This window comes from Haliotis rufescens, unplaced genomic scaffold, assembly GCF_023055435.1.
Source record: "Haliotis rufescens isolate VD_foot unplaced genomic scaffold, xgHalRufe1.0.p SCAF_1, whole genome shotgun sequence".
Lineage (NCBI taxonomy): Eukaryota > Metazoa > Mollusca > Gastropoda > Lepetellida > Haliotidae > Haliotis > Haliotis rufescens.
In genome coordinates, this window is record NW_025963779.1 from 31,368,300 (window position 1) to 31,396,122 (window position 27,823).

The 27,823-nt window shown below is 40.4% G+C and overlaps 2 protein-coding genes across 3 annotated transcripts in view; one reads left to right on the plus strand and one right to left on the minus strand.

Annotated features, from left to right (window-relative positions):
• Nucleotides 1–579: 579 nt before the first annotated feature.
• LOC124110934 (chloride channel CLIC-like protein 1) lies at nt 580–17,249 on the minus strand. The gene is made up of 4 exons (XM_046470420.2): nt 17,150–17,249; nt 13,784–14,412; nt 7,303–7,461; nt 580–1,303 (listed from the first exon to the last, which is right to left on the minus strand). The coding sequence occupies exons 1-4, from the start codon at nt 17,247–17,249 to the stop codon at nt 905–907; spliced, it is 1,287 nt and encodes a 428-aa protein (XP_046326376.2). The 3' UTR covers nt 580–904.
• A 201-nt stretch (nt 17,250–17,450) lies between these two features.
• The window catches only part of LOC124110935 (DENN domain-containing protein 3-like), a 49,745-nt gene continuing 39,372 nt past the window's right edge, over nt 17,451–27,823 (plus strand). The window contains exons 1-7 of one of the 2 annotated variants that reach the window (XM_046470421.2): nt 17,451–17,482; nt 17,915–18,198; nt 19,586–19,949; nt 21,069–21,193; nt 24,114–24,256; nt 24,928–25,036; nt 26,189–26,392. In XM_046470421.2, coding sequence (XP_046326377.2) covers nt 18,070–18,198; nt 19,586–19,949; nt 21,069–21,193; nt 24,114–24,256; nt 24,928–25,036; nt 26,189–26,392 — 1,074 coding nt within the window. In that variant the 5' untranslated portion in view covers nt 17,451–17,482; nt 17,915–18,069. Of the gene's footprint in view, nt 17,519–17,914; nt 18,199–19,585; nt 19,950–21,068; nt 21,194–24,113; nt 24,257–24,927; nt 25,037–26,188; nt 26,393–27,823 lie in introns of both variants that reach the window. The other variant, XM_046470422.2, reaches the window with a different exon arrangement.

The window sequence follows — 27,823 nt, forward strand, 5'->3', positions numbered from 1 at the left end:
ACTGACACACTTTGAAAATACGCACTCGATTTTTTTGTAATATTTGTCAAAATAGCCACGAAAATCAAGTTAAGTTGTTCCGGGTAATTAGGCATGAGGTAACGACAATTCTTTTCGTATGGATTTGACTCTCATTCCATGTGTTTGGAGTTGGACTTCAGCACAAAAACTCATCTTTTCCGTTTTCGAGATAAAGTTTTCATTGTTTCAGCATATTTCTCAAAAGAAAGGTGACATGTTTCTTTAATAATCACTAGCTACTTTTCACAACAAGAAAGGTGTAATAAACATGATTTGTTTTGTAATGAATTGCTACATCACTGGGTGATATGTTACACTTGAAACAAAGTCATTAACACATATGATCTAATTTCTTTTGTAACATGGCCAAAGTGACAATGCATGCAGTACCTGTCACATATTTGTATCCAAATATCATGTTGGGAATACTAAATGAATAGTCACCACAAACTGAACAGCATACAAATAACAGTAAATACTCTTAGCAAAAACAAGGACACCACATTGTGAGGTAATCTGTCTGGACTGACGCTGCAGGCCGAGATCCAGTCAGGTCCTTGTTTTCGCAAAATGACCTCCCCTCGCAAAGTGTAATTTATGTTTTTTGTTCTACCGAAAGTCTTCATAAATTGTATATTTTCACCATTTTTGCAGTCTTCCGTTTTCTTACAACTTCAATTCTGTCGAGACCTTCCATCAGTGCAATGCTTCGTATCATGCAGTGCTAGGAAATCTTTCTAACACTTGGAAAAATGAAGAGTAGTGTATGTCACATTGAAAACCCTTGGCCCCTCATATTCATCCTTGTGACATGTTCCTGAGAATCCACAGGACACACAAATAAATACACCCAGATAAATCCCTGAACTAATGTGGAGTGATGCTAATCACGCTCGTTATCCCAGGAGGCAAGTCTCAGCCTGCGCCCTTTGGTCTTCATCGGGATGCCTTTGAGTGTGCTGCGTCTGTCTGGCACATGATGCACATGACCTGGATGATCACAATGGCCATGGGCATTTGATAAAAGTTCCATCCTAGGCGGCAGGGGTAGCTTGTCCTGCACAGGAGTCTTGGGTTCCACTCTGAAGAGTAGTGGTATGGAGATTCGGTAGCTGAAGACCAGGAGCAGCAGCACCAGAGCCAGGAGCAGGAGGAGGACCATGATGATGGGCTGCCACTGGGCAGGAATCTCGGCGAAGAACACGCGAAAGCTGCGACCTAGTCCAGATGAGAGCTTCTCTATTGGATGAAGTATACACCTTGTCAGAGCTGATGACAGAACCTAAAACAAATGTATAAAAACTGGGAATATAAAACCTGTGGTCCCCTGGTAATTACCGGTAAAATTAGGCTGGGACCAGTAATTCATACGACTGCCACTCCCTTTGGACTGGCAAATAAAGTACCTCATAAATCTGAACAAAACATTAGTGATATTCATATAAGTATATGTTTTGCATTGGGTCAGTGGGTCCAGTCAAGGGACTTACCATGAGAGGAGTGAGCTCCCACAGTGGGTCTAGTAAAGTGACTAACCATGAGAGGAGTGAGCTCCCACAATGGGTCCAGTAAAGTGACTTACCATGAGAGGAGTGAGCTCCCACAATGGGTCTAGTAAAGTGACTTACCATGAAAGGGGTGACCTCGCACAGTGGGTCTAGTAAAGTGACTTATCATGAGAGGTATAAGCTCCAACAGTGGGTCCAGTAAAGTGATTACCATGAGAGGAGTGAGCTCCCACAATGGGTCCAGTAAAGTGACTAACCATGAGAGGAGTGAGCTCCCACAGTGGGTCTAGTGAAGTGACTTACCATGAGAAGAGTGAGCCATCTCAGGGGGTCTAGTCAAGTGACTTACCATGAGAAGAGTGAGCTCCCACAGTGGGTCCAGTAAAGTGACTTACCATGAGAAGAGTGAGCCATCTCAGGGGGTCTAGTCAAGTGACTTACCATGAGAGGAGTGAGATCCCTCAGTAGGTCTAGTAAAGTGACTTACCATGAGAGGAGTGAGCTTCCACAGTGGGTCCAGTAAAGTGACTTACCATGAGAGGAGTGAGCTCCCACAATGGGTCTAGTAAAGTGACTTACCATGAAAGGGGTGACCTCGCACAGTGGGTCTAGTAAAGTGACTAACCATGAGAGGAGTGACCTCCCACAGTGGGTCTAGTGAAGTGACTTACCATGAGAAGAGTGAGCCATCACAGGGGGTCTAGTCAAGTGACTTACCATGAGAAGAATGAGCTCCCACAGTGGGTCCAGTAAAGTGACTTACCATGAGAGGAGTGAGATCCCTCAGTAGGTCTAGTAATGTGACTTACCATGAAAGGGGTGACCTCGCACAGTGGGTCTAGTAAAGTGACTTATCATGTGAGGAGTGAGCTCCAACAGTGGGTCTAGTAAAGTGACTAACCATGAGAGGAGTGAGCTCCCACAATGGGTCCAGTAAAGTGACTTACCATGAGAAGAGTGAGCCATCTCAGGGGGTCTAGTCAAGTGACTTACCATGAGAGGAGTGAGATCCCTCAGTAGGTCTAGTAAAGTGACTTACCATGAGAGGAGTGAGCTTCCACAGTGGGTCCAGTAAAGTGACTTACCATGAGAGGAGTGAGCTCCCACAATGGGTCTAGTAAAGTGACTTACCATGAGAAGAGTGAGCCATCACAGGGGGTCTAGTCAAGTGACTTACCATGAGAAGAATGAGCTCCCACAGTGGGTCCAGTAAAGTGACTTACCATGAGAAGAATGAGCTCCCACAGTGGGTCCAGTAAAGTGACTTACCATGAGAGGAGTGAGCTCCCACAATGGGTCCAGTAAAGTGACTTACCATGAAAGGGGTGACCTCGCACAGTGGGTCTAGTAAAGTGACTTACCATGAGAGGAGTGAGCTCCAACAGTGGGTCCAGTAAAGTGACTTACCATGAGAGGAGTGAGCTCCCACAATGGGTCTAGTAAAGTGACTTACCATGAAAGGGGTGACCTCGCACAGTGGGTCTAGTAAAGTGACTTATCATGAGAGGAGTGAGCTCCAACAGTGGGTCCAGTAAAGTGACTAACCATGAGAGGAGTGAGCTCCCACAATGGGTCCAGTAAAGTGACTTACCATGAGAGGAGTGAGCTCCCACAGTGGGTCTAGTAAAGTGACTTACCATGAGAAGAGTGAGCCATCTCAGGGGGTCTAGTCAAGTGACTTACCATGAGAGGAGTGAGATCCCTCAGTAGGTCTAGTAAAGTGACTTACCATGAGAGGAGTGAGCTCCCACAGTGGGTCTAGTAAAGTGACTTACCATGAGAGGAGTGAGCTCCCACAGTGGGTCTAGTCAAGTGACTTACCATGAGAGGAGTGAGATCCCTCAGTAGGTCTAGTAAAGTGACTTACCATGAGAGGAGTGAGCTCCCACAGTGGGTCTAGTAAAGTGACTTACCATGAGAGGAGTGAGCTCCCACAGTGGGTCCAGTAAAGTGACTTACCATGAAAGGGGTGACCTCGCACAGTGGGTCTAGAAAAGTGACTTACCATGAGAGGAGTGAGCTCCCACAGTGGGTCTAGTAAAGTGACTTACCATGAGAGGAGTGAGCTCCCACAGTGGGTCCAGTAAAGTGACTTACCATGAGAGGAGTGAGCTCCCACAGTGGGTCTAGTAAAGTGACTAACCATGAGAGGAGTGAGCTCCCACAGTGGGTCCAGTAAAGTGACTTACCATGAGAGGAGTGAGCTCCCACAGTGGATCTAGTGAAGTGACTTACCATGAGAGGAGTGAGATCCCTCAGTAGGTCTAGTAAAGTGACTTACCATGAAAGGGGTGACCTCGCACAGTGGGTCTAGTAAAGTGACTTACCATGAGAGGAGTGAGATCCCTCAGTAGGTCTAGTAAAGTGACTTACCATGAGAGGAGTGAGCTCCCACAATGGGTCTAGTAAAGTGACTTACCATGAAAGGGGTGACCTCGCACAGTGGGTCTAGAAAAGTGACTTACCATGAGAGGAGTGAGCTCCCACAGTGGGTCTAGTCAAGTGACTTACCATGAGAGGAGTGAGATCCCTCAGTAGGTCTAGTAAAGTGACTTACCATGAAAGGGGTGACCTCGCACAGTGGGTCTAGAAAAGTGACTTATCATGAGAGGAGTGAGCTCCCACAGTGGGTCCAGTAAAGTGACTTACCATGAGAGGAGTGAGCTCCCACAGTGGGTCTAGTAAAGTGACTTACCATGAGAGGAGTGAGCTCCCACAGTGGGTCCAGTCAAGTGACTTACCATGAGAGGAGTGAGCTCCCACAGTGGGTCTAGTAAAGTGACTTACCATGAGAGGAGTGAGCTCCCACAGTGGGTCCAGTCAAGTGACTTACCATGAGAGGAGTGAGCTCCCACAGTGTGTCCAGTCAAGTGACTAACCATGAGAGGAGTGAGCTCCCACAGTGGGTCCAGTCAAGTGACTTACCATGAGAGGAGTGAGATCCCTCAGTAGGTCTAGTAAAGTGACTTACCATGAAAGGGGTGAGCTCCAACAGTGGGTCTAGTAAAGTGACTTATCATGAGAGGAGTGAGCTCCCACATTGGGTCCAATAAAGTGACTAACCATGAGGGGAGTGAGCTCCCACAGTGTGTCTAGTGAAGTGACTAACCATGAGAGGAGTGAGTTCCAACAGTGGGTCCAGTAAAGGGACTTACCAGTAAAGGAATGAGCTCCCACAGTGGGTCCAGTAAAGGGACATACCATGAGAGGAGTGAGCTCCCACAATGGGTCTAGTAAAGTGACTTACCATGAAAGGGGTGACCTCGCACAGTGGGTCTAGAAAAGTGACTTACCATGAGAGGAGTGAGCTCCCACAGTGGGTCTAGTCAAGTGACTTACCATGAGAGGAGTGAGATCCCTCAGTAGGTCTAGTAAAGTGACTTACCATGTAAGGGGTGACCTCGCACAGTGGGTCTAGAAAAGTGACTTATCATGAGAGGAGTGAGCTCCCACAGTGGGTCCAGTAAAGTGACTTACCATGAGAGGAGTGAGCTCCCACAGTGGGTCTAGTAAAGTGACTTACCATGAGAGGAGTGAGCTCCCACAGTGGGTCCAGTCAAGTGACTAACCATGAGAGGAGTGAGCTCCCACAGTGGGTCCAGTCAAGTGACTTACCATGAGAGGAGTGAGATCCCTCAGTAGGTCTAGTAAAGTGACTTACCATGAAAGGGGTGAGCTCCAACAGTGGGTCTAGTAAAGTGACTTATCATGAGAGGAGTGAGCTCCCACATTGGGTCCAGTAAAGTGACTAACCATGAGGGGAGTGAGCTCCCACAGTGTGTCTAGTGAAGTGACTAACCATGAGAGGAGTGAGTTCCAACAGTGGGTCCAGTAAAGGGACTTACCAGTAAAGGAATGAGCTCCCACAGTGGGTCCAGTAAAGGGACTTACCATGAGAGGAGTGAGCTCCCACAGTGGGTCCAGTAAAGGGACTTACCAGAAGAGGAGTGAGCTCCCACAGTGGGTCTAGTAAAGTGACTAACCATGAGAGGAGTGAGCTCCCACAGTGGGTCCAGTAAAGGGACTAACCATGAGAGGAGTGAGCTCCCACAGTGGGTCAAGTAAAGTGACTTACCATGAAAGGGGTGAGCTCGCACAGTGGGTCTAAAAAAGTGACTTACCATGAGAGGAGTGAGCTCCCACAGTGGGTCCAGTGAAGTGACTAACCATGAGGGGAGTGAGCTCCCACAGTGTGTCTAGTGAAGTGACTAACCATGAGAGGAGTGAGCTCCCACAGTGGGTCTAGTAAAGTGACTTACAATGAGAGGATTAAGCTCCCACAGTGGGTCTAGTAAAGTGATTTACCGTGAGAGGATTAAGCTCCCACAGTGGGTCCAGTAAAGTGACTTACCATGAAAGGGGTGAGCTCGTACAGTGGGTCTAGTAAAGTGACATCATGAGAGGAGTGAGCTCCAACAGTGGGTCCAGTAAAGTGACTAACCATGAGAGGAGTTAGCTCCCACAGTGGGTCCAGTAAAGGGACTTACCATGAGAGGAGTGAGATCCCTCAGTAGGTCTAGTAAAGTGACTTACCATGAAAGGGGTGAGCTCGCACAGTGGGTCTAGTAAAGTCACTTATCATGAGGGGAGTGAGCTCCCACAGTGGGTCCAGTTAAGTGACTAACCACGAGAGGAGTGAGCTCCCACAATGGGTCCAGTAAAGGGACTTACCATGAGAGGAGTGAGCTCCCACAGTGGGTCTAGTAAAGTGACTTACCATGAAAGGGGTGAGCTCGTACAGTGGGTCTAGAAAAGTGACATCATGAGAGGAGTGAGCTCCAACAGTGGGTCCAGTAAAGTGACTAACCATGAGAGGATTGAGCTCCCACAATGGGTCCAGTAAAGGGACTTACCATGAGAGGAGTGAGATCCCTCAGTAGGTCTAGTAAAGTGACTTACCATGAAAGGGGTGAGCTCCCACAGTGGGTCTAGTAAAGTGACTTATCATGAGAGGAGTGAGCTCCAACAGTGGGTCCAGTAAAGTGACTAACCATGAGAGGAGTTAGCTCCCACAGTGGGTCCAGTAAAGGGACTTACCATGAGAGGAGTGAGATCCCTCAGTAGGTCTAGTAAAGTGACTTACCATGAAAGGGGTGAGCTCGCACAGTGGGTCTAGTAAAGTCACTTATCATGAGGGGAGTGAGCTCCCACAGTGGGTCCAGTTAAGTGACTAACCACGAGAGGAGTGAGCTCCCACAATGGGTCCAGTAAAGGGACTTACCATGAGAGGAGTGAGCTCCCACAGTGGGTCTAGTAAAGTGACTAACCATGAGAGGAGTGAGCTCCCACAGTGGGTCTAGTGAATTGACTTACCATGAGGGGAGTGAGCTCCCACAGTGGGTCTAGTCAAGTGACTAACCATGAGAGGAGTGAGTTCCAACAGTGGGTCCAGTAAAGGGACTTACCAGTAGAGGAATGCGCTACCACAGTGGGTCCAGTAAAGGGACTTACCATGAGAGGAGTGAGCTCGCACAGTGGGTCCAGCAAAGTGACTTACCATGAGAGGAGTGAGCTCCCACAATGAGTCCAGTAAAGTGACTTACCATGAGAGGAGTGAGCTTCCACAATGAGTCCAGTAAAGTGACTAACCATGAGAGGAGTGAGCTTCCACAATGAGTCCAGTAAAGTGACTAACCATGAGAGGAGTGAGCTCCCACAGTGGGTCCAGTAAAGTGACTAACCATGAGGGGAGTGAGATGCCACAGTGGGTCCAGTAAAGTGACTAACCATGAGGGGAGTGAGATCCCTCAGTAGGTCTAGTAAAGTGACTTACCAGTAGAGGAGTGAGCTCCCACAGCGGATCCACCAGCATAGTGTAGTAATACTTCTCACACGGATCAGTGCTTTTGTCCCAGGAGAAGTGGCTTTTCACCCAAAGCCTGAGACTCTGAAAGACTGACATGTCACTTGGAAAACATTCAGGTGGCGACCCCTGCAAGCAAACACATACATCCAGTCTGATTTCAGTATCACACAGTTCATCTATTAGTCTGTTTGCTGTTTTACGCTGCACTCAGCAATATTCCAGCTAAAGGGCGGCGGTCTGTAAATATTCAAGCCTTTTACGACAAGCATAGTGGCCTGGGTTGCTGAAGACCTATTCTACCCCGGATCTTCAGGGTAAAAATTGATAGAGTACCCAATGGACCACAAAGTGAGTTTGCAAAAGCCATTACTTCGTTATTGACCTTTTTCACACTACACTACTTCCGGTTTGAAAGCGAGGCTTGGAGAGCAGAAGGTGAAGGCTGGAGAGCACATGAAACACATGGAGATGTCAACAGTAGAGGACGTAACGTGTACGCGAGACGGCTCTCCCGTCTCGCGTACAAGTGACCACCTGAGAGGGGTCACTCGTATGCGTGACGGCCTGTCAGTGGACCATGGATTTCTGCATGTTGCACAAAAATGTCTCTACAGGCGTTATTTGTGAAAATAATAAAACAAAATTAAGTACAGTTATTGATCATTCCACTAGTTATCGAATGACATGAAAAAAATGTCATAAGAAAAATAATAAACGGTCAAATTGGGAGAAAAATGTGCAAAAATCGAGCAAAATGTTCTGTTTTTGACAGCGATTTTCTCCTATGTACATATTTTTTCATTTTTTGGTCAACAAAGCAAGCAATCGGGACAAACTGTGACAATTTAACCATTCCAGTACTATCACGGCAACAGTACATTTATCGTAATTATTGAACATTATTCTTGTCATTGACAAACTATTCTACTGTTATCTGGTCTCCTTATTGATATAAATTTAGCAAGTGAGTCTGGCCCTTCTGCTGTGATTTCAATTGTAAACTTAAAAGTATAAACAGAATTATTTTTAATTCCCAAACATATTGCAATCATAACTCATTTATTCCCTTTGTTTAATTGTGAAACCCATCTGGTTTTATGTCCACAAACATGTTTTGAAACTTTTAAAACAAAATAATTTCTTTTGTGCAAGCAATTGCCATGTGATGTATATTTGAATATCAATCATATCAATTTATATATAAGTTGATAGTTGTGCATACTGTATCAGTGTGCAATAATTATAATAATATATTGTGGTGATGTAATATTTTGCTATTGTTAACAATCTTTAGAACTTTAGTTTATTCAATCAAGTCAAGTGGTGTGATCATTTTGATAATTCAATCAAGACAAGAAATAAAAAAATTAAAAATTACACAGAGGAAATTTGTTTTCCTTGTCAAATAACGATGATTGCATGAATTTAACTCATCTTGTGATCTGACAAAGTCAATATTTTCATGAGTGGCACAGACACAAGTCAAAATATTAACTTTAGTAAACCACAAGATGAGATAAACATTTCATTTGAAAAAACAAAATACAAGTCTTATATTTTCTTTGTAATCTTCATGACCTGACTCAGAAAACCATAGTGTCAATGAGGCAGACTGACTGTAGGTGTGACAAAAACGTGATATTTCACCTGATAATCTTATTTATTTCACTCTAGCAAAAGTATGTTTTCAGCATGGTCAGACTAAACAAAGTATTTCATGATTAAATACCTGATACATAATACAAATATTAAAACCCGTTTCATTAAAACGAGTGAATTTCTGTGTGACATTGATATAAAGAGTCATTAAATTGATGCATCTGTTGTGTTTACTGTTTACACAGAATATACTGTTTGAGTTTTAGACATATCAGATGAATTGATGCCTCAAGATTGTTCTCAAGTAGTATGCAATGTTGACACTGTGATTAAGTTTCCTTCATTTTCTCTATATCAGAAGAATGTTGTTCTCTACATAAGCAATATTTTGAGAGAAGGTGAATATGCATTGTTTATAAAAAATGTTATCAGGTTATAGAAGTAGAAATATTATTACAATATTATTGAATTATTTATTTCAGGCTTTGGTTGGTTGGTTGGTTTGTTGGTTTGTTGTTTAACGCCGCACTCAGCAATATTCCAGCTATATGACGGCGGTCTGTAAATAATCGAGTCTGGACCAGACAATCCAGTGATTAATATCATGAGCATCGATCCATGCAATTGGGACCGATGACATGTATCAACCAAGTCAGCGAGCCTGACCACCCGATCCCGTTAATCGCCTTTTACGACAATTATAGTCGCCTTTTACGGCAAGCATGGGTTGCTGAAGACCTATTCTACCCCGGAATCTTCACGGGTCATTTCAGGCTTTGAGTCCAGAGAGTCAACACAATGAAGTACTAGTATCTGTTGATGGGTGTCTGCTGACAGTAACACACTTGTGCTTCCTGTCACATTTCACTTAAATAGGACAGGGAAGTGATAAGCCTTATTCACTCACTAAACAACCTGGCCAATATTTATCAGACACTAAAAAAACACATTGTACCATTTGTTTACAAGCAAGAAAATTATTTACTCCTGAAATTTAATTAGGTGCTTTTGACTGACAAAGACACCGGTCCATGATAAGTTTTGAAAAGTCTGAATAACTGAAGTGGACGAAAAACAAGCTTATATTGTGAGAAATAAAGACATGAAAATTTCGGTTTGTTTTTCTTTGTTAAAAATGAGAAACTCAGATTGTTCCATCAACATAATTTGTACCAGTACATTTATTTTATCTTGGCTTGAGCACCAATTGAAGTTGATTCCTTTTCATCTTTTGTTATTTTATCTGTACTCATATCTGAACAAGACATTTTCAAACTATTCAGGATAAATGTATTAGTAGCTTTCTTTAGGTATACAATTACCTATCATCATACAGGATTAGGTCAGGGTGTTCAAGAAGTTGGTGTTTGTATCAATTTTTCTATTTCTTCTATTTCATGCAATATTTATATTTATTAATTTTAAGTTTCATTTTAATTTATTTTAAACATTCCACACATTATTACTTTTGCCGTGCACGGTGCAATCTTAATCGGTAATAATTGGTTAAATAAGTGGGTTTTTAAAGTATTATCTGTCAATAGTGTCATTGTACACAATGAATAGAGTTATCACCCCTTTTGAATATTTATTTTGACACACAGGTTATTTTGTGAACTAATCTCATTTACATCGTAATATGTTTAGATTAAAATCATAGCAGAAAAAGTGTCTTATGTCAACTGGACTCATGGCAAAACGATAGTGCGTGGTGCAGCAAACACCACTATGAAACGTGAAATAAACATGATCGACGATCTCGAGTTCGCCAAGCCACGCATTGACTAATACACGGACGTGTTTCATGCTATGCAGTTCATTTACGATACAAAACTTCTGTCATTGAATATACTATCACATTGTACCCATATGCCAAAGAGGTTATGATAAAACAACCTATTTCTGAAATACGTATCTCGAAATGCATCTTTCGATTCACTTCCGGGATCCTTACAGCAAAATGCGAATTCCAGTGTATTACAGGCATATTTTAATTGGACCTCAGGATAAAATGTGCAATATCTTCTGTATTAGATACAGAGGATACCATTTTTTGTTTGAAATGTCCATCAGCATGATCAGTGATATGCACAACATTCTCTCTGTTCTCTATCAGCTGTGCAATATCTTCTGTATTAGATACAGAGGATACCATTTTTTGTTTGAAATGTCCATCAGTGAAATGCACAACATGCTCTCTGTTCCCTCCAAGCCTCATTTTCGATCCAAGATGGCGAAAGTGTGAAAAAGGTCAATAGGCATGTTCATTATAGCCATTTATATCATTTGATACAATATACAGCAATGGCCAGGACCCAACAAAAAGTTTGTTATATCCATCAGTTCCTTATAAGCTGTTCGTTATAAACCTAGTTTACTGTACAAGAGGGTTGCAGTTAGTTTTGAAAATGTTGATGCTAACTGACTCTGATTGAGTTTGACCAGATTGTTCCCCATGAAAATGCATATTGAGCTTTAAGTCTGTTTGGGAAGAAAAATCACTAAAGCTGTTAATTCATAATACAGAATTTGTTATTCAGGCAAATTCTATATAATCATGATAATATATATGTGACCTACCGGGAGAAAAAGGGACTTTATGGGTGCTAGGATACAACTGTGATGTCACGTCATTTAAATTGACATTGACGTCAGCTTACTTCCATATAAGTGAGTTAGTGAGTGAGTTGGGTTTAACGCCACTTTTAACAGTATTCCAGTTATATCACGGTGTGTCAGCTTAATGTGGGAGGAAAGTCTGAAGTGATGCAGGTCTCATACCTTCACCACTTCGGTGAAACCCAGTAGCACGGGTATGGTGCTGACAAACCTAGAAACATAATCGGGGTCCAACCAGGATTCGAACCCACAATCATAGGTTTCTGGTGTGCCCAAGGGACGCAACTCTGCACAGCAAATCGTGGCGCCTTAGACGACTCGGCCACCCGTGCCCCCTACTACTTCCATATAAATTGCCATGTGTGGAAACTGTACAAAAATATCTTATTTGTCTTTCATTAGTTCATAATGTAATAAAAACATTATTTCAAAACATTTCATCATACATTTCTACTTTCAATTAATCAGACAACATATCTATATACTGCAATCATTACATAAAAAGTTATACGTCTGAAAATGGGACTTTGCAGAAAATGCATCCATATATTTGATGCCATGTATCTCTGTAAGAAACATGAATTGAAGCTTAGGAATTGTATTTTGTGGTCCTAAGATACTGTAGTGTTCAAATATAAGAAGTCAAAATGTGATTTTTCACCCATAAGGTCCCTGATCTCATGGTTGGTCACATATAATAAAGCAATAAGGACTTTTGAAATAGTTTGTTGTGACCATGTTCTACTGTACCACATGTACCAACAAATGTGGTGGGTAGTATTGACAAACATTCTCGCTGAGACTTGTTCAAATCATTTTCTAGTTGACAGCCAGATTGGGACGACCCTTTTGTTTAACTTATCACATGGAAGTAGAAGACACCAGGTGTTATATACAACTATTCCACAAAAACAAATGATTTTGATGGCATGAACAAGTCCAAGTAACACAGCCTTTACTTTTCAGCTCTCATACTTAATTCCACTCCCCCTTCCCAAATACACACACAAAATAAATAAATAAACAAACAAACAAACAAACAAACAAACAAACAAACAAACAAACAAACAAATAAATAAACAAATAAAATGTTGATTCTACCATGTCTCACACCATCATGACCATGGGGAATTCGGAGGCTTATGATGATGCTACAGATCCTGCTCAAGCATCTGGTTCATCATTCAGCCTGGTGGAAAGTGGAAAGCTAGCAGGCAGACAGACACACAAGACAAATGGGTGATGGACAACAGACAACACACAAGAAAGATGGCAGATTAGTCTGTGTAAAACAGGGGCGGTCGGGTAGCCTAGTGGTTAAAGCGTTACCTCATCACGCCGAAGACCCTGTTGGATTCCCAGCATGGGTACAATGTGTGAAGCCCATTTCTGGTGTCCCCCGCCGTGATATTGCTGAAATACTGCAAAAAGCGGCGTAATACCATGCTCACTAACTCACTGTGTAAAACAGATTCTGAGTTATGCTCCAGGCCAACAGAATGATAGACGAATGATCAGGCAGCCAATGCACAGTGAGATTAAGAGATGGACACACATGCTGAGCATATTAGAACAAAAAAAAGGTACTGGCAGTAACCCTGCAGGCTCAGTGGAATTGGTAAAATTCTACAAAATGGCATGTTTTCTCCTGCTGTTCTCTTACATATTTTAATACACATTTGTCATACAAATAATAAAAGATTGAAGACTATACATTATTCTATAATATCATAATATGATGTCTACATTCTGGACTAGAGAATGGGGGCATGCGTGGCCCAATCGTCTGAGGCGCTGGATTTCGCTGTGCAGAGTTGCATCCCTCGAACACGCCAGAAACCTGATTGTGGGTTCGAATCCCGGTTTGCCCTGATTATGTTTCTAGGTTTGTCAGCACCATATCCGTGCTCATGGGTTTCACCGAAGCGGTAAAGACGTGCATCACTTTGTGCTTTCCTCCCACATTAAGCTGACACGCCATGATATAACTGGAATACTGTTAAAAGCGACGTTAAAACCAACTCACTCACTGAACAAGAAAATTTATTAATTAGCACCACAGAAGACTGCCCCACAGTTCTACCATCATGAACATGTCTATATGATCACCAAAAGAAAGTTTAACTTCACATCCTCTGTACATATACTTAGAAAAGATCTCAAAATTGTTACTGTGGCAACATATTGACAAAACATCATTAATATACAATAATCATAGTAAAAAACTTACTTGCAATGCCTGCGCTGCCCTTTTAGATACCTCTTTCTGATAAAGTCTAATAAACTCCCATGGTATGCTCAGAATGGTAAGGACTGCCAATATGACACCCATAATCTTCCACACATTCCATGACCGACACCCTTCCTCTCTCCTGGCTGATGGGTAGCTCGTTGAACTGTCCCCTAAAGAGTGTGATATATTATGATTAACTTGCTTGAAATCTGAGATTCGTTGGCTGGCTGAAGGCTTGTAATTTGAGTTCTCAGATGCTTTTTTATTGAGATTTGATTGGATTGTCTTTTCTTCATAATCATCATCATAATGAAGTTCAGTTGCTGTCATCCATCTGCAGAAGTTGCAGAATATTGTCAAGGACACTAATCCAACCACTACCAGAATTCGAAATACGAATTCACGAAGCTCTGGATCCTTCTCCCAGAATTCTACTAGATAGTATTTGGCATCTTGAGGTAACTGTCTTGTGAGAATGTGCATGCACACTTCATTAATGTCTTTGCCACACAGCAGTGATTTCTTGTCAGTGCCCTCTGTCTCAGTTCCGAAAATAAGCTTCTTCAGCATCAGGAGGTACTTCTGGAAAGGTAGAGGGCCTTTTTTGGCTGTGCATTCTAGCTGACCTGGAATACAATTCATCGTTTCATGAAAGCACAAATAAATTATGTACAAACAAAATTTATATGTACCAAGACTCCTGCCTCCAAAATAAAATCTTGTAAGAATTTATACAATCACATTAAGATCACATCACAGTGCTTGCTACCACACAAAAAGCAATCACTGAGATCTGATTTTGATGAGACTGGAATTTATTTGAGGTAATTTTCTTTAAACATGTTAAAACCAAATTGAAATATGAACTCACCACAAAACCATTACCAAGGAAATGATTTAACCACATGTTAAAACATTCCTTCTTAAAATTTACAATAGTTGGAAAACACAGGAATCTTTTGTATTTGCCCTCAACTGGTACACCCTGCAGTTGTGGGACCAGCATCTCTTTACCATGGTGATACATCCACCTAGTTCAAGTTGACTCTAATCTATCCTTCATGTCCTTGTTTTAGTAAACGTTAATTCCTCATTTTAGTCATGATTGTTTGTCTTCACATTGTATCATGTTAAATTGCAGATTCTGCTTCCTAATAGTTCACACATAACAAGAAGGGGTTCAGGCATTTCCCCACACGGACATTTCCCAACATAACTGTTTTTCAGACCTTGTCTGGTATGTAGATGGAGATAGAACTTTAAGAATAAACTTTGACTTAAACAGTTCATTCCAGAATTAATCTTGTTTAAACATTCGTCCACAACATCTAAAAATGCTAATGAAAAAGGAAAATAGACAATGATCATGATGATATTCATAGAAGAAAATTATTATTTAAATTTCATGTATTTACATTACATGATCATAAAAAATATACTCAGCGTTATTGTCAGATAGGATTTCCTAATCATATCTTTCAATTTCCATAAATTCTGCAAGCGATGTATTGAACATGTTGAAATATCAAAATACTACAGAAGCTGTAGGTGACTTTCATCAGTATCAAGATCACATGTGTCATTTTAGGCATACAAAAGAGTGGATGGTCACAAGTAACCAACAATATCTCAAACTTTCAAAGTACTACAGCAACATGTAGCAATGAATACATAGTTACGAATATTACTGTTAAACAATGGGGTTTCGTTTAGAGGTGACTATTGAGGCATTTTTGACTATTGCGATACTATTGCGATAGTTAAAACAACTATTGCGATACTATTGCGATAGTGGCCCTACTATTGCGATACTATTGCGATAGTTTTCACTTGCAATTATAGCAGGCTTTTAGCAGCATATGTTTCAGCATTTTGACTGACACCATCAAAATAATTATAACTTTCTGATACTATTTGTAAAGAAAACAAGAAATGAAAAGAAAACAAGTTCAAATTGATCTCTCAAAAACATTTTAATACAAATATCTGGGTGCCGTCTTGTCAAGTGGTCGGTCAGATTAGTAGTATTTCCTGAATACTTTAGAATTATCTGACAGATACAACTTACTTTTTGCTTGTCTGTCTCGTTTTGACAAAGCCAAAATGGTCCCATACCCACGATTTGCCTGCCTTATTGGCGACAATTTCAAACTGACATGTGGCGTCCGCCATCTTGTCAATGTTGCCTAGCGACGAGTAGCTAAGGTAGGTAACTCTAAATCAAGCAGACAAAGTAGTGCAATCCAAACGAAAGCACGACAAAGGTTAGATGATCATAGGAGTTGTTTCTATGTTTTTTAAGAAAGTAAATGTACCAAACAAATTAACTATCAAAACTATCGATAGGTAGAGAAACTATCGCCAATAGTATCGATTGTTTCATGTTGCAAGCGATAGGGTACTATCGTGAGACAAGCAATCGCAATCAATCGATAGTGAGATGTATCGTTACACCACTAGTTTCGTTTAATGGCCTAGGAGCTGTCAAATGGTATGTTTATTTTTCATATTTTAGGTTTGAAGATAGATGCAAATATCAATGTATGATATACAGAAAAGGGACCAGGAACAATTTCATCCATCTCATCATCCATCCAATGCTCATTGTAATTTAGAAATAATAATAGAACCTGTGTTAAATAGCTCTCTGAAATACAGAAATGTCTCAAAGTCACTACAGACGGTAGCCCAGTCTGTTGTCACACACAGCCACAAAAGCCAACAAAATAACTCATGGCAGCTTAAGAGCCACGGTGAACAGTGTTAGATAGCAGGGGCAGAAGCCCGAGCCTTGTGCTCCTTTATAAACCACGGGAGTTAAATTAGGGTGGTGAAAACTAATATACAGCACTATAAACTTGGCAGCTTAATCACGGTAAAATATCATCAGGTTAGTTCGGCCGAATATTGCGACATTAAGCAGAATATAGCATGTTTATGCAAGTCGGGTGGCGTTCCAATCTCCAGTTAACAACTGTTCATATCATCTATTGAACTAAAATGTTAACATGCATTTTTCTCTTTTATCACAATGTAAACGATTCAGCATACCAAGGATTTATTCTGCAAACATGACAAAGTGCATGTCGTGTTTATGTCAGTTCACTCGACAAATGCCAAGCTGCAGCGGATATTGGAGCCGCTGGTGTGCAATTGCATGTAACCACGATGCTGATCATCAAAGGTGCATGTGATCAAGCTGACACTCTTCATGAACATACCTCTAGCACCACTCAACAAGAAAATTGATTTTTGGGAGGGTTTCGTCGCACTGGCATTACCAGCGTTTAACAGCCCAAACATTTCAATATTGTTGTCTCTGATTAAACACATTATACGCACGTGACTTCGTTGATACCTTACCTAGTTTATGCTTTAAGTACAGAACCAGGAACACAAACAAAATCGATATTGTTACAACAAACAACCACAAGAATTTCCGTCGTTTCATTTTTGCCGCCATTTTGTTTCTAGCGTGATGATCTGTACTTGTTAAATAATATTTAGTATTATTATTGTTTTGTCGACTTATTATTGACATATATTCATTTCTGTAGAGTGTGTTAAACAGATCTAATATAGTTCTGTAGTTTATGAAGCACGTATTTTGAAAACATTATTGAAATCATTCATGAGTGCATTAAGCTTATTCATGGGCAGATAACTCTAATGCAAGTCTCGTGACTGGGTGCAAGGGTAAGCCAAAGCTGAAAGGAATACTTGAGCTCAACTGTAAATACAAAACGTGTCAGGGAAGCACATACTGAAAGTGGGGAGAACGACAGTAGCTCTTGAGATTAAAATTTTTCAGTTCAAAGTAGCTGGACAAGTAAAGCGACTTTGAAAAATAAATTTGGGATTATTCATTTTATTCAAATTTCATTTCTCTACTCATGTCTCGTAGCCATTGATCTGTTCTACTGTCATTGATGATTGTGTAACGATATACAGCTATTTCATTATAGTTAGTAATTTAAAGGAATTTCCTTTAAAACTTATATTTATGATCATTGATAATTGTTTAATGTGTCCTGTCATCGTAGTCATAATAATAGTCTTCAAAAACGAAACTAGGTACCAAGTTTTATATCAACATGCATTATAAAATGTTTAATATTTTTTTTCCAGTAGGTTGCATGTGAAGAAGATCGTGGGATGCTCATGCATTGCTGCAATTGTTTCTCAACACATTGTTTCAAAGACAACATGAATCTGACAGTAGGATTCTATCACTGAGTGACATCAGCCTCGACGATAACGGTACCAGCCAGCAAAAATAAAACATGGCTGCACTTAAAGATATGGATGATACCGGCTGTGCCTACAACCTCTACAATAGATTTGTGGAAGTGATGATCGTTGTTGGCATTGATGAAAACACAGGACTCGTTCCAGCGGACAAAGATGTAGAAGTATGTCTATGTGAATATGTTCTTCAAAAATATGTAGCTCCAGAATATTCATATTTTGGATATACTTGATGTTCTAATCAAAGTACTTGATAACTTAATCTTTTTGTTGTTGTTGAGTTTTCCCAAAAATATACAAATTTGAAGCTGACCTTAGACATGTTAAACATGATCATGATGATGTTCATTTATTCATTCTGTGTTGATCAACGTTGATCATGGTCAAGATAAGTAAATTGCGTTGTAATTATTTATTTGTCCATGTGAAATAATTACCAGTTTCTTTAGTGTAAAAGAGCTTTATGTACATTAGGGCTGTTACGATTCACTCGCGTATTCAGTGAATCAAATCATATCCATTCATGAATTGAATTCGTTATTCGTGGACACTAGAATCGAATATTTATGAATATGCAGTCATGTGCATTTACATACCGTGACCCATAAAATATCCATAAGAACATATTATGTGCATAGATTTCTTCAAAGACAACACTCTTTTATATTTAATTTGACAATATTATAGTCACTGGTCACTGTCACATTTAAGCAGATACTAGCACCTGGATAAGTGCAGTAAATAAATGTTAAATAAATGTATAATAAATTAATAATTAACAAACCATGTCAAATAATTTATTTTGTTATTGTTTCACTGAATATCATAAATAATACATCAACTGCTGACTTGTTATTGTATTCGTGAATAAATATTCGTATTCGTTACCCTATATTCATGATACAAATCGTATTTGCCTCATAGTGTATTTGTTGCAGCCCTAATGTACATACACCACACTTAACCAAGAGCCTTTAAACATGTTAAAGATGACCACATTATGTGCAATTAAGATATTTTGTTGCATGCAATAGTATTTAACATGTTTAAATAAGGGATTATTTGGTATGGAAAATAGGATAATAAAAACAATAAGGTATATCAGTAAATAACTTGACATACAGCAATAAAATCACACATAATAAACCTTTAAAGTTCTGTTTTAAAAAACAAAGTAAAGTGAAATGAAAAGATATTGTGAGATGAAAAGATGAAATTTTTTTACGGTGATGTTTTAATATCTGGCATCTTATTTCAATTTCAATTTCTTTATTCAGTATAAAGGCCACAGGCCCATGTGCAAATAAATATTGACATATAGAATATACATATTGTGCAACATTAAACAAGTATTACAAATGGGATGAACGTAATACAATAGCCTCTTCAATATATTTACAGCATTGAAGTAAATCAGTTAGTTTGCCTGAGCTTATATATATGCTTAAATAACTGAGATTTACAATATATATTTGGAATGTGTTTCTGTCTGATGTCAGTATATAATGGACATGATAGCATAAAATGTAACTTTATAATGTCTTATATCAGCAAAATAGTGACAGCCTCCTCATCAACCTGTTCCACCAGGACTATGAGCCACAGGTCATTGCTGCAGTATCCTCAAGTAAAGCCACACACTTCCAGCCATTCCTGAAAGAGGATCCCAACTACCCTCCTGTCACTTGTGGTTCTACAGGCAATTCACTGGACGGATCAGGAGAACACTTGAGTCTCCCATCACGTTCCAAGAGTGTACGTGAGGATCGCACTTGTCGCTTCAGTCCCACCAACACTCCTCTTCTCAAGAGGCACTTTCGACGGACTCATACTGTCAATTATCGCTCAGTCACAATGACCAACCTGCCCTTGTCAGAAGAAGTTATTCGTTCTGTTCCTGTGTTCTGTTTTCCAGGTAAAATAGTAATTACCGTATTTGACATAATAGGCGCCCAGGGCGCTCTCAAAATTAGAAATTGGGGGCTCTTATTAGAATATTATTTTGGTGAAAAACAACAGTTAAAAGATCATAAATTTTGTTGTTTATACTTACAGCCTGAAATGTTTATATATGACAGATATATTTTTCCAGATTTTAATTTCCCATAATTAAGGATGCATATAAGGGCTGTTACGATTCACTCGCGTATTCGGTGAATAGAACTGTATCCATTCATGAATTGAATTTGTTATTTGTGGCCACTAGAATTGAATATTTATGAACATGCAATCATGTGCATTTACATACAAATATCCATAAGAAGTTGGCCTTAGCCATGTTAGCAACTGCTGTTTCTCAGGGTATGCAACAGATTATATGGATGCAAGATGAAGATGTTTTCACTGATTCATAATAACTACTAAAAATATTTGACCTTTCTCAAGGTCATATCACATACACAGACAAAATTATATGTTAATGTGTCTCTAATAAAAATAAAATAAGTGATACCCATTAAATTGAAAAAGTGCATATAATGACATAGTGATAAGGTTCTGTTGTGACAGAATGAAACTTAACCACCAAGACAATTCTTAATATATTGCAGGGATGGTCGGGTAGCCTAGTGGTTAAAGCGTTACCTCGTCACGCCGAAGGCCCGGGTTTCGAATCCCGACATTGGTACAATGTGTGAAGCCCATGTCTGGTGTTCCCCGCCGTAATATTGCTGGAATATTGCTAAAAGCGGCATCAAACCACATTCACTCACTCACTGTTATATTGCATGGATCAAGTCACTCCAAAGAGAGAACCTCTAAGACTTGCATAGTTGTTATTTCTTTCTTATGGCCTGGAAGTGGTGACCCATGGTGATTGATTGGCGATCAGACTAATGATATCATGGTGTTGTTTACTATAAGTAATGCTACTCAAAAGAAATGGAAGAACGCCTGATTCTTTCATTTACCATAGTTAATCTGTCATGCCATGCCATGCCATGCCATGACTACAGTAATATGTTCCTTAACTTATTTTGAGTGTTATACTTTAAAAAGTGTTAAAGTTAAATGACAATTCTTATTTTGTCGTCAGAAAACGCCAAAGTGTACAGACACAAGCCTGAAAACTCTGTCCATTTCCTTGTCTTCACGGATCTGTTTGGCAACAAGACTTTTGCTACATGTCTCACCTTCTACAAGCCATATATCTTGGAGAAGGTAACACGACTTGATGTACATTAGTGAAACAAGGGACAAGGCTCGCTCGTCGTAAGAGGCGACTAGTGGATTGATGCTTATGATGTCAATTTTTAAACTATCCTATCTCAAACTATGCATTTCTTCTTCTTTCAATCTAAAACGCGCTAAAACAAAGTTTCCAGCTTCAAAAAACATTTCACCCGAACACATCCCAGCATCACCATGGTATTGTAATCCCGTGCATAGCAGCATTACACAACCTCCTACAACTACATCATTTTTTCGGCAGAATATTGGAATGGAAAAAGGCGAACGCCAGGCTTGTACAGAATGTTGTTGTTGTTTTACATCATATGATCCGCACACCTATGTTGTGGTTGCCGAGGTCGTTGCAAGCCATCTCACTGTTGCTCTCAATGTTCCCAGTTATTGGAGGAAGCTTTTCAACATTACATACACAAGTGTCAGAAACACACGGTCGACCAGCATTCTTAATAAGGGGACACTTCATCGAAAAAGGTGAATAGAGATACTAAATCGGCCGTTCAGCCCAAAGTTGCAGTCGTCAAACAACCTCCTGCGTCTACTGTCACATCTCTCACAGTAGAAGATGATGTTGACTCCGATTCTTTCCTGCATGAGGAGGCACCAACAAAAACTATGATGACGACTGGTCCAAATTGATACTCTGGTGGACACTCGCCCTACTGCGGTAGATCAGCGTACCATACTGACCAAGGAAAGCACCAAACCCCCCTCGCCCCCTTGTAGTTTCGACAATCGCTACCGACAACCCTCCCTGTGTTTTCTGACCCCCAGCCAGTCATCCCTTTCTCCCCAACGGGATGTTCAGGTGGTTGCCGAAGTTGCCGACCCGTCACTGACTACAGTATTATCCCGGACGCCTCTGCAAGAGCCACCACCTGAGGAAGTCGATGATGTATCATTCTCTACCTCCTGTCACCACAAGGACAGAAGATCCGAGATCGAACCCACTCTTCTGAGATTGATAAAAAACATCCTTTTAAGAAGCGACATCAATCCAAGCAGTCTGAGCAGTCACAGAGAGATAAACAATGTCAGAGGGATCAACACTGACGATTTGATATCGACTTTGTGATCACTTCTACACTCAAGTGTGAGGTTGACCCGAATCTTCAGGCTGTCAACATTTGGACCACTATCGACTCAAGGATAGATCTCGATCATTGGATTCGGATTCGCAGCAACATACATCTCGACATCTCAAGATCGACATTGACATATCGACTACAGGAATCGACATCTCAGCTGGGACTGGCATTGATACCTTTGCCCAATGGATTAGTATCGACATGTACTATTCTATCCTTATACATCTCCTAGCCATTTCGCAGATAGTCATTGATACCTGCCATAACCGAATTCCCACCCTTTGTCAGACTAGTACCGATATACACTACCAGCTGCAATGGAGTGACACCAACATAGACATCGACATTCCTCACACCCTCGGGGCATCTGTCCTGTTGATAAATGTCAGGATCAACGGTCCTGAAGCAGATCAACATTGCATACTCCAACCCGTGTATGTGCTTACTAGGATGATCCTCCAAGTAGTCAACCCTTACCTACATCCATCATAAAGTTGCCTTCCAAGTCCAGTTCATTTTCCATGACCTTCACTACCAATGGAAGGTGCTCTTGTTTGGAATAATTACTATGCCCATGTTGCTTTTCACCCATTTTGCGAAGCCGATCACACAGTTCCTGCACATCAGTGAAGCACTTACAGTTCACACAGAAGCTACTTTTACAGCCAGGCTCATCAATTTAACGAATTCCAAGGCAACTCCCACTCAGCATTTTCAGTTTATAGGAGCTCTCTTCAAACCCGAGCTGTGCAAGATGTTCATCCCCTGGACAGATGGTCAAAGATACTATGTTTAGTGCTGTTAGCACTCAAATAGGCTTAACCCATTAGCCAATAGCAGCAGCTGCTAGGTCTCTTGAAGTCGGCACAAGCACTCACCCAACTCTGACTACTTTACTGCCCTACCTCCAAGATGACAACTGTCAGGTTCCTTTTGTCACTACATCAGCATCTCCAGTGGTGGCTACAGAGATTGACTGTCTGCGACGGATGCTCTTTGAAGCCATTCATCCCAACCTGTAACTTTTTCATCAATGCCATCGCTGTAGGCTGGGGGGCTCACCTCGTAGATCTTTAGGTGGCAGGGCTCTGGTCCTTAAGTGACAGGGGGGCGGTCGGGTAGCCTAGTGGTTAAAGCGTTCGCTCGTCACGCCGAAGACCCGGGTTCGATTCCCGACATGGGTACAATGTGTGAAACCCATTTCTGGTGTCCCCCGCCGTGATATTGCTGGAATATTGCTAAAAGCGGCGTAAAACCATACTCACTCACTCACTTAAGTGACAGGAAACTCCACTATTAATGTGACATCTCTGTCACCGATGTTCAAGGCATTCACCAGTTCGGTCTGTTGGTCCTGGCACAGCAGTAGACAGAGGCTCATCAGCGCAGGTGACGATACAATCTACCCTCTTCAGCAGAATCATACATCACATCTTGTACATACTGAATAAATATACTGGAACATCATTCCTCTGTCTATACTTTCAGAACTCTGATTCCCCCAAATGATTACCAATTGGAGGGTGAAGCAGCTCTTCTGTAGAGACTCAAACCTTTACCTGCTCACTTCTGCCTTGAACACATGATATCTCAGTATTGGTTTGAAAATCCTGTTATGGATGTTATTGATCGTTGTTAGCTTGCTTCATTCACTGCGGTGTGTTTTATAGCTTTGACGAAGTGTAAAACGAGATGCCAAGTATGGTAACTTTGGTCACTCATTTATAATGGTAAAATAATCTGAATGATTCAAATCTGTTTGTTTTTGTCTACTATAATGAAAATCCATGTGGTTTTTTTTTCAGGAAGATTCTGAGAATCTAAACATGAGTCTTGAGACAAAGAAGACATGCCTGAGTAACAGCAAGACGCGAGCGTATCTCCCACAGTGCTGCATCCTCATCTCGAAGTACCCCTACTTCTACTCCATGAAGGAATGTCTCTCATGGTAATTTCAGATGGATGAATTGGTGCATTAGGCCACACAATTTTTTATTTTTTGTTTCACAGGTCCACCACCCCATCTGAAAAGCAGTTGGTCTAAGAAATGAATTAAACTTTTTTTTTATTATTATAATATTATTTTTATTAATATTATTTTTTGTATCATCATCATCATCATCATCATCATCATCATTATTATTATTATTTCTCCCGCTAGTAATATAGATCCTCTTATACATTATAAAATGTTATAATTTTATATAAATTCCATGTCTACTGTATAAGTGATTCTAGAGGCCATCTGCAGTTTCAACTCCCTGGCAGAATGAATTTCATATAAACATGATAAGTAAATAAATAATTGACATTTATTTTCATTTTTATTTCAACCCAACCTTATGTGGAAAAACTGGAATAAATCCATGCAACATAAAATATGTAAGTGTGGCCTTATGAATGTAATTGAAGTATAGGCCAGAATGTCATGTGTGTGTATGAATGAGATCATGTATTGCTCAGCAAAAGTTGTTCGTTCATGTATGTCTTGGATTATTAGAAGGGTTACCAATTTTAATAACTCATAAAGAGCACCACATTTGATAAAAATAGCAATGACGTTGTATAGAATAAGTGCAGGAGGAACTGCCATGTTATCCAACTGCTGTTTTTTTTCAGTATGGTGGATAATATAGAGCGTGAAACAGAAGGAATGTTTTCCTATATGAAGGAGTTCACCTACATCCTCACGCTGACCCCCGTTCCTCCACCTGGAAATGTCTCTGTGGTGAGTTTGTTTCTTCGTTTGTTTGTTTGTCATTAAATGCAGAACTCCGGCTATGTGACGATCGTCTGTAAATAATCAAGTCTGTGCCAGACAAAACAGTGATTGATATTATGAGCAACAATCCATGCCGGTGGGGTACACTGATACAGTGTCACCAAAGCCTGACCACCCATTTATTACGTCACCTCATTTACATGCATTTGTTCCTGGAGAACAATTCCGATGTGAATCCCCCTGGTGAGTCAAGAAGACATGTCCACTTTCAGACAATCTCATTATAATCAGATCTTAGGGCTCGCTGAAGCTAAACAAAGATCTGAGGACATCGCGTTAGGGTCACGTCAGAACGACCTTCCATCCAACCAACCAGAGTGTTGCTTACCAGCTCAGGAAAGTGACATTTGAAATGTGTCATGCATCCTTGAAGAGGTTAATATGTATATTCCATACGACAATTATGGGCTGTACATCTGATTCTGTCAAAATCGTCATCTATCTCACACTTCAATGAACAGAAGAGGCTCTGCTTAGACCATGACACTACTGCCATACAATCTAGGCCATCTATTAGACATTCCAGAATGTTCTTTCGTTCAGTTTTCAAATTTTGGATAGAGAAATTAGTAAAAAAAATATTTTTCTAAGTGAAGTCTGGAATGGAAGTCGCCAGTTTGAAACTAGTGCCGTATTGCTCAAGAAACCTGCTTGCTGTTTGGCTAACGTCAACATCTTGTTGGTCTTTTCATATAGATCTGATCAAAGTTTGCGAAAGGTCATTCTGACGTGACCCGAAGTGGGCTTTCCCTGGATCTTTGTTTAGTGGTAGCAAGAGCAAAGATCTGATTTAAATGAGTTTAAATTGACTTTCAAATAACCCCTTTCCACTAATATATGTGATTAAGTGAGTGAGTGGGTTAGAAAGAATCTAAATCCTCTTCTTCTAGACCTAACATAGTTAAACCATCAGTCTTTTTGATCTCGCTTCATCATGAACACCATACAGACCCTGATATTAGAAATATTGTTTTTTCTTTTAGAATCATACCAACTTGTCCTTTATTATTTTGGGGTTCTGTGATATTATCAAAACACCAGTCTTCACTCTCTTGTTCTTCTGTGGAAGTGAACATAATGAGACCACCCATCTTGCAGATCCTGACGCTCCCGGTCTTCCAGATGCAGATGATCCTGTACCCCTCTGACTGGGCTGACACGCCAGTCATCGACATCCCCCTGTACCTCGTCTTCCTTGCCTTCTCCATAGACAACATCCTCAAGATCTTCACCAGCATCCTCACTGAGGAGCGGGTTGTGTTCGTGTCCTCCAGGTATGGCCTCCTGGCAGTCATCATGGAGGTAAGCTAAGTCTACAGCACAACTTGTACCCTCATTCACACTACTGTACGTATATGGAACAAAAACAATTGAAGATCATGAATATTTTTCAGGGCATTTTTATGAAATTGCGTGCTCAGCCGTCACTACAAAGAAAGAATATCTCCCCAAAATATTTGTGATCCCTGACTTTTTTGTTCAGTATCTTCTGTTGCGTGTGGTGACTTGATGCTACTTTGATAGGTATATCATTTACATCACAGCATGTCAATGCCCTTGTTCTGGGAGTTACATGCTTTTACTGCAGACTGAGGTGAGGATCGGTCACACCCTTTCCTATCTGCCTGCTGCACATATCTATATTTCGTTTTATATTTATAAGAAATTGTGTGCTCAGTCTTCACTACAAAAAGAGTATCCCCCCCCAAATCACAGCATGTCAATGCCCTTGTTCTGGCATGAGTTGGATGCTTTTAATGCAGACTGAGGTGAGGATCCGTCACACCCTTTCTTATCAGCCTGGTGCACATCTCTCCCATTCACTATAACTTGAGTGAAAAACAGTACCGTATTTTCTTGAGTATAGTGCCCACCCATGTATAATGCGCACCCCCCTCTAGCGGATTCAATATTTTGGAAAAAAAGAAATTTGAATATTATGCGCAGAAATTTTTTTACACCGTACCCCTTCAGCGAAGTCCGGCAAACGAACGGGTGATGAGAAACATTGTCAGTACAAATTCGAAATTTGAGATAAAAAATCACCAGACATGTTGATTTACCGTTTAAATTGTGGTTTTTGTTCTACTAGGCATTGTTTTATATCCAGGGATTAAGATTACCTTGTGTATTTTCTCGTAAACTAAGCCGGACACAGCAATCAGCTGTACACACGTTTTCTTGGAATCTACCGGTGATTCGGTCAAGACACACCCAATGATATAACTTTACAGTATTTTTAATGCAAGGATCGGCAAAAATTGTATCTGAAACTTTTTTTTTATCAGGAATAATATATTCCAATATCTTGTTAATTTAGATGCAGCTTTTACTAAACATATTTAAAATAATAATAACCCTAAGCGAAGCAGCGGATCGCTATTGCCGGGTAACATTTTTTACATGGAACCAGTCTGACCATTCACCGTCAAGGCTCCCGTGCAAGTGATTGCGAGAATTACGTGTTGACATAGAATCGTCCAACAAAAACAAATATGACTTTTAACGATTCAAAGTATGGCATTTATGATATATGTATCCATTCTCTGTCAACTAAAGTTCGTTTCAAGGCGTCAATAGCGGTAATCTGACCGTGGTTGCTGTTAATAACGGTGAGTTGTGCGATCTTCCGATCGCTTCACACACGATTTCGCCGAAATTAATTATAACAATATTAAAAGGAATTTTGAATATAATTAATGAAATAAGTTACAAACATAAGTCCAGATATAC